Source organism: Pyxicephalus adspersus, chromosome 10, assembly GCF_032062135.1.
Source record: "Pyxicephalus adspersus chromosome 10, UCB_Pads_2.0, whole genome shotgun sequence".
NCBI lineage: Eukaryota > Metazoa > Chordata > Amphibia > Anura > Pyxicephalidae > Pyxicephalus > Pyxicephalus adspersus.
This window is the reverse complement of record NC_092867.1, coordinates 666,645-674,024: the sequence shown is the minus strand read 5'-3', so window position 1 is coordinate 674,024 and position 7,380 is coordinate 666,645. Positions and strand designations below refer to the sequence as shown.

The 7,380-nt window shown below is 43.9% G+C and overlaps 1 protein-coding gene across 1 annotated transcript in view; it reads left to right on the top strand.

The window, feature by feature from the left end:
* Positions 1 to 7,380, top strand: part of LOC140339852 (pancreatic lipase-related protein 2-like) — a gene marked incomplete at its 3' end in the record, with an annotated part of 19,684 nt that overhangs the window by 1,230 nt on the left and 11,074 nt on the right. The window contains 10 exon segments of the mRNA XM_072424753.1: positions 822 to 947; positions 1,264 to 1,404; positions 1,726 to 1,834; positions 2,286 to 2,396; positions 2,499 to 2,597; positions 2,854 to 2,972; positions 3,699 to 3,828; positions 4,181 to 4,292; positions 5,084 to 5,251; positions 6,108 to 6,144. Coding sequence (XP_072280854.1) covers positions 822 to 947; positions 1,264 to 1,404; positions 1,726 to 1,834; positions 2,286 to 2,396; positions 2,499 to 2,597; positions 2,854 to 2,972; positions 3,699 to 3,828; positions 4,181 to 4,292; positions 5,084 to 5,251; positions 6,108 to 6,144 — 1,152 coding nt within the window.

Here is a 7,380-nt window from a genome sequence, read left to right as displayed (position 1 = left end):
CATTGGTTGGATGCAGATTTGGTTGGATGCACATTGGTTGGATGCTCATTGGTTGTATGCAGATTTGGTTGGATGCTCATTGGTTGGATGCAGATTGGTTGTATGCAGATTTGGTTGGATACTCATTGGTTGGATGCAGATTGGTTGGATGGTTGTTCAGGGCCTCACACTGTACTGGTAATGGAATGTAGATTGTACAGACACCCTGCCCCCACCCTAACCCAACTATTCAACCTCTCCCTGTATTGGGAGAGGGTATTGTAAATACCCCTCCACTTTATACATGCCATTATTATTATTATTATTATTATTATTATTATAGGCTTGATGGGGGAGGGGGTGGATCACATGACTTGCAGAAGAGCTGAGCTTCTGGGTGATCTTAGGGAGCTCAGCTCTTCCTCCTCTTGTAACTCTTTAATCACCAAGACTAAGCTGGTTTATTTTTGCATATAAAAGCACGGCTTGCTCCAGAAGTTATTGAATGTCCAGGCTTTATAAAGTTTTTTCTTTGCTTTGTTTGTGATGAGGTGACAGTGAGGATTTATACAGTAACTGACACCTCACCGCCATATCGCATTTAATAAAATACTTACATACAAATTCAATCTAAGAACAAACCTACCGTCCCTGTTGTATGTAACCTGGGGACTACCTGTAAATTCAAACAAAGACAGCGCCACCTAGTGGAAACATTGAAAACCTTCTAAAGCCATGTATCTGTACATTCACCCACATCTACCTGAATGAATCATTGTGTGAACGGTTTATAAATAGCCCCCAAATGTTTGATTATAATAATTCTTGTTTTATCACTGTAGACGATCAGTGCCAGGGACATAGCTGGCCTCAGGAACTCTTCATTCTCTGCATCCTGGAAGACGATATTCATAGTACATGGAATGGATGACCGAGCGGAGAATAACTGGGTGTCTGACATGTGCCACGTGAGTGTTCACTATCATTTCACAATATATAAGAGTGCTCATGCAGTGTTCACTATTACTTTATATACAATATATGAGTGCTCAGCGCCATCCTCATCCATCACCACTAGAGGGCGCTGATGACACTGAAATGGCAATAACATTTATATTACCCCTGAGGGGGGTAAAGTAGCAGGCCGGATCCCACTGGCGGGGTCATGTTTATCATTTCTGTGTTTCACATATTATTGTGTGATGTATTTTATGTACAGCGCTACATAATATGTTGGTGCTATATAAATCCTGTTTCATATTAATACATCAATTCTCTGACCAGGAGCTCCTAGCGATAGAAGACGTGAATTGTATCGGAGTGGATTGGCGCCGAGGGTCGGGCAACTTACTGCAATATTATCAAGCTGCAAACAATGGGCGAGTCGTGGGTGCGGAGATTGCACTTTTGATACAGAAACTGCAGGTGAATGTTGGCACTCCGACCATCATGAGAACCAATGGGGATTATACACCGCATCCATGGGGGGTGACAGGAGAGTTGTGAGTTGTTATATAGCGCCAACATATTACGGAGCGCTGTACACTAAATAGGGGGTGTAAATGACAGACAGATACAGACAGTGACACAGGAGGAGGAGGGGACCTTGACCCAAAGAGCTTACAATCTAGGAACCTCATAACATTCATCCGTATACCACCAGCAGTGAGCGATCAGCACAGAATGAACAGGCTGCATGTATTTCACCATTTGTATATCAGCTGTATCTCATTCATCTCTCCCCAGATAATATTTAATTACAATTCATCCAACATTCACATCATTGGGCACAGTCTGGGCGCTCACATAGCCGGAGAGGCCGGGAAACGAACGCCTGGAGTTGGCAGGATCACGGGTTTGTATGATACTGGCTGTATAGGGGTCCTGTACCCTTCACCCCCCATACCCTGGCCCTGAATATCTATGGGATTTGGGGGTTCCCTGCTCAGATTTGTTATGCCCCCATATTTATTAGCAGTGCTGGGGTGGAGGGGTGCTCAGCTGCCCCACTCACACAAACTGACCCCCATAGAGGGCAAGAGGGTCACTAAAAAAGGCCCACTGGGGGGCAGGGAGCGCCCTTGTCTTCCCCCCTCCCGTGATACAGACCGGCCACTGCTGTGCTCTGTCTTTGTGCAGGGTGACTGGTCTTGTCTCCGCCCCCTCCTGCTGTATTTGGCAGACAGCCTGCAGTGGGTGGAGCTTCATGGCCCCTCCCACAGCTCTGCACACTGTAAAATCTGGGTTTGTAATGTACAAAGTCAATGTGAAGTCAGTTTATATCTCTTGGATTCTTCTTTCTGCAGGTCTGGACCCAGCTAGACTGTTATTTGAGGACACGGCCGAGGAGGTGCGGCTTGATCCCTCTGACGCCAATTTTGTGGATGTCATTCACACCGACACGATGGCAATAATTGGTATTTATCACCCCGCTTGTGTGTATGCCTGGTGAACGGGACGCCCTACCAGAACCTGAATACCGGGCCAGATAATAATCGCTATCATCTTCTCTCTGCCAGGACTCGGTATAATAAAACCCATCGGTCACTACGATTTCTACCCCAATGGAGGGCAGCACATGGCGGGGTGCCCCCACAAGCTGGCATTCCTGGGGAAAGGTAGGGATTGGTGTTGTATTGATCATTTTCTATATATGAAGAGAGGCGACCGGGAAGATCCGGAAACCCAGAATACTTCACTGATCACATGTCCCAAGTGAAAAAATATCCCATTGGGGGGGGGCATAGGGCATTGGGGGTCATTTACATCAGATGGTAATAATTGATATCACAGTATATTTAATTAATAACTAATCATTTATTGATCGGTATTGCTCACGGTTATAGAAATTCTTATTCATTTTCTGATTGGCAGACATTTTAGAGACGATTGCCTGCAATCACTTCCGCGCGTTCCGCTATTACACGCACAGCATCCGATCACCTGAAGGTTTCCGCAGTTACCCCTGTAACAGCTACAAGAACTTCATCTCCGTAAGTGCCAACATATAGCACCATCCTATACCATAGGGCTGGAGGAGGAGTTGTTACCGATAGCAGCCAATCAGAATTCAGTGGTAATTATAATATAGAAAAATGATTATTTAACAATCCCGGATCACATAGGTGACCAATAAGCAAGCAAATGTCAATAAGGACTGGAGATAGAGATCATATAGTGAGCAGAAAGTGGGCGGTCCAGGGGGAGGAGCAATCCTCATAATATATGCAGATCAATCATCCGCCTATATCTATAATATATGTTGGTGGATCAATCATTTCCTTCTATAGTTCTGCTCAGGAGCCATAACTTTGGTGGTTGCTAAAGATGGGCTGCTGATTTTTCCTAAGCTGAACTCACTGTAAGATTTGATTTTTTAGAGAAGTGTATATGGGAACATGTCCCACGTGAAAATAAAAATAAAACATATAGTCTTTCCATAAATCAGAGTTAACATATGTTCACTATATTTAAAGGTAAATTCTATTTTTTTTAAGTCATTGCAAAGTCACTGAATATTGTATTGAGGGGGTATCAGAGGGACATGGGAACATGTCTCAAGTGAAAGGAAATGTTTAAACTGTATTATTTTCTCCACATGTCCCTATTTATTAGTTAGAATCCCTCATTGTAGTTTTGAGCCCAGAAGGGGGGGTGGATCTCCTGATAAATGCGACACCTCGATTATTGCCCCTGATGTCTGTGTTTTCTGCCCCTAGGGCTCCTGTTTCCCCTGCCCCCCTCAGGGATGCCCCACTATGGGCCATCACTCAGAAAAGTATTACAATCCCGGAGAGCAGAAGAGGAAGTTTTACCTGAACACCGGGTGGAGCCCTCCACACTTTTCCAGTAAGTATTGTTGGTGGACCATTGGGGGCAATTAAAGAGCAGCTCGGGGGAGGGGGGCACATGGATGACCCAAGCAGAGCCTCGAAATTGGTGAATGTTTTACAAGGTGAATCCAGCCCATGGTAACACTGGTGGTCACATTCACCACCTTTGCTAAACATTAGCAATGAATGTGACATTCACTTTTACATTCCCTGGTGCAGAATCGTCCAGGTGCATATGTTTCAATGGCAGTTACTGATTCTCCTTCAGGGAATGTTTCAGTGAATGTCAGATTCACCGTTTTTTAAAAAGCCTCCATACTGTTTCCTGTTGAAGATTTGAATAATCGGATATTTTTCTTCCCCTGCAGGTTGGAGATATAAAATTTCTTTATCATTAGCCGGGACGTCAGCCATACACGGCACCATGCGTATTGGGCTTTATGGGGCCGGGGGTAACATGACGGAGCACAAGATGGAGAGGTATTACGGTATTCCCATGACATAGGGCCATGTGTCACAGAGATCGGGAAAAATGGCTGATGTTCACAAAGCTCAATAGCTAAAGCTTAAAAATAGATCAAGAAGTAAATGACTCATCAGGGTGACTCCACCCCCTTTAGAGCAATGACTCCTCCCCTCATCAGTGAGTGATAGCCTATCAGAAAGCGGGTGAATTCTGGTAGGCTGTCTCTAGGAAACCCACAGTGCTCAGGGAATTCTTTGCTGTGTAAAAAATAAATGTAAACCCAATCATTAAAATCATGGTGATCCTGCCATGAAGGTCCTCATTCAGGCAAGTCCTGTTATAGGCTGACACCGCCCAGGCCTTCCCCACAGGCACACACTCTGAACAAATCCGTTTAATAATCACAAACTTTCTGTTCTTTACAAATAAATTACCGTATTTTTATGTGCCTAGAAATAGATCCTCAGCCAATCACAATGGTGATTTCAATCCACCATCCAATCACAACAACCCAATCAGCTGCATTCCCATCATTGAGCAGGGAATCCTAGGTGACATCATTGACCATATATGGTGATAATTGTTATTATTGGCTGTTATTGTAACCTGTTGCTCCTTCAAAGCTATAGAGGGCGCTATGGGGTACAAAAACTTATCCTGCCCAAACTTCCCACCCAGATTAGGGCAAACCCAGACCTTACCTGGTTAAATGGAGAACAAAAAACATTAAAAAGACTGAAGTGTTCTGCCAGATGATAAATGTATTGCAATTCTTCCTCTTCTTTTTATTCTCCCCCCACTGTAGGAGTATGCTGACCCCCGGGGAAAACTACACCGAATTTAGTGATTCATCAGTGATGGTGCACCCATTGGATCATGTGACTTTCCATTGGATCGCCTCACTATTCAACTTCCTCCGTAAGCAGCTGGGGGCCCCCAGGATCTATATACAAACCGGGGAAGAGGGAACCATGTAAGGCGCTCACATGTGTAACCCGAGCTGATTGGTTAGAGAGAATTGGGAGACCATCACACTAAAAATATCCAACCCATATGTGTGGTGACAATCACACAACGCTCAGGGTAATTCTCACCATGTGGCAAATCTGCCGGAACATGGCACCGTAGGGGGTACGGGGGACTGCTGGGACATAACCCAAGTTTAGGTCCTACTAGAGGTGGGCAGATGCATTCTTAAAGCCTACAGGGGCTAAATTTACTCTATACACGGGTATAAACCAAGACCAATTTTACCCTCAATGCCATTAGAAAAGGAATTGCATTTTATTCTTGGTTCACACCTGTAGATGGCGCTGTGTCCTCATGTAACACACTCTGTTACACACTTTACATAAGGACACTGCCATCTACTGGTGGCCAATGGTAATGCACATAACACCATTTAGGAGAAAGTGACACATCACAAACTCAAAAATAGCAAATGCTTTACTTGTAAAAAGGCAAAAAATAAATAAACAGATTGAGTTTGTGTGATTCAAATTTTTCCCTTTTAAATAAAAGATTTTAACGCATTATGAATCATTTAGTAGCATTTCTGATGATTTCTGTTTATGAAAATGACGGCCTCATTTTATGCCTTAGGTTTATACTCGAACTCGGTCACATACATTTTCTTGTTACCTTGGTTTATATTTGAGTATATATGGTGAATCTGATAATAAACACTGGGAAATGTAAATGATCCCATGACAAGGACTCAGGGTCCCTAAATATAGAAGTGGTGAAAAATCAGACTGCATTGTGTGTTATAGCTGGATGGGAATAATTTTGTATTATAACTTTATCTGTATTTCTCCCCTCCCCCATAGATCATCATTCTGTGCCAATGGGACGGTTCTGGATAACGTCAGTCAGGTCATGGACCTCTGCGGTGATCTGTCCTAGCTGCCACTCTCAGGACTTCTCTGCATATTTCTTCCAATCCTAATAAATCTTTTTCAGCACAGTCATTGGAATCTGTCATTATGTTTCCACAAACCAGCTGTAAGATGTAATCAGGCTTGCAGTGAGAATTACTGCTGTGTGGGGAGGGGGCACCAACATATAATGTAGCACTGTACAGAGCCTATTGTCATGTCACTTATTGCCCCTCAGAGGAATCCAATACCCCTCCATGGTCACGTGTCATTACCATCGATATTGGGAAGTACTATACTGTGCGGGGGAGGGGGGGGGCTGTTAGTATAGGTCAATGTGGGAAGGGGGGGTATTAGTGCTATTTCATTACCATATACTTACCCTCCCTGATGGGGGTGGGGGGGTCACAGGAGTATTAACAAATCTCATGGCATCGCTCCTGTGGGTCTCAGATCTGTCTGCAGGGGGCGATAACAATCCCAGGTAAGGTAAGTGGGGGTAAAAAGACAACCGACCTGAATATTACAACCCCGGCTCATACACAGGAAGACAAAAACATTTCCAAGATATAGGACAATCCACACAATATTATCCACCAATCACAGCCAACCTGGGCATCCAATCACAATCATTCTATTCGTTACCATTATTATCTTCCAATCCTAGTGGGGGGAGGAGCTTAGCTAATTATATTTGTATTGGCCGGGACGCCGAGTTAGGGTGACCAATGAGGTGAGCAGCTTCCCCGGGGCCTGGAAGAACGTAAATCTTCCCTTGATGTGGAAGCTGGAAGTGGAAGTTTTTGGTTTTATCTGATTCACAATCTACAAAAAACTGTCAGTGACCATTTTGTTCTGTTGGGGCCCCCCTTGTGTGAGGGGCCACTCTGTACAGATCATATATTTCTAATATCTTTATAATTCGGGAACATGTCACAAGTGAGAAACTTTTTCTGTCAATAAAATGCCGCATAGGCATCAATGGGAAGATGTCCCAAGTGAAAACAATCCTCAGAAATTGTAGGAACAATGTTCAGGGAGTTTGCTCAATCAAATGAAATGATGAAAAAATGAATTTCTAAATGTTGCTCCTCCCAATTCTCCCCCATCTTGGCCTTGGACCCTCATCCCCCATACACATGTCTGCATTGCATTGGTCCAGCTGTGTTTCCCGTTATATCTCCGTGTTTCATCTCTCCTCAGACGTTGAATCATTAATGAACAA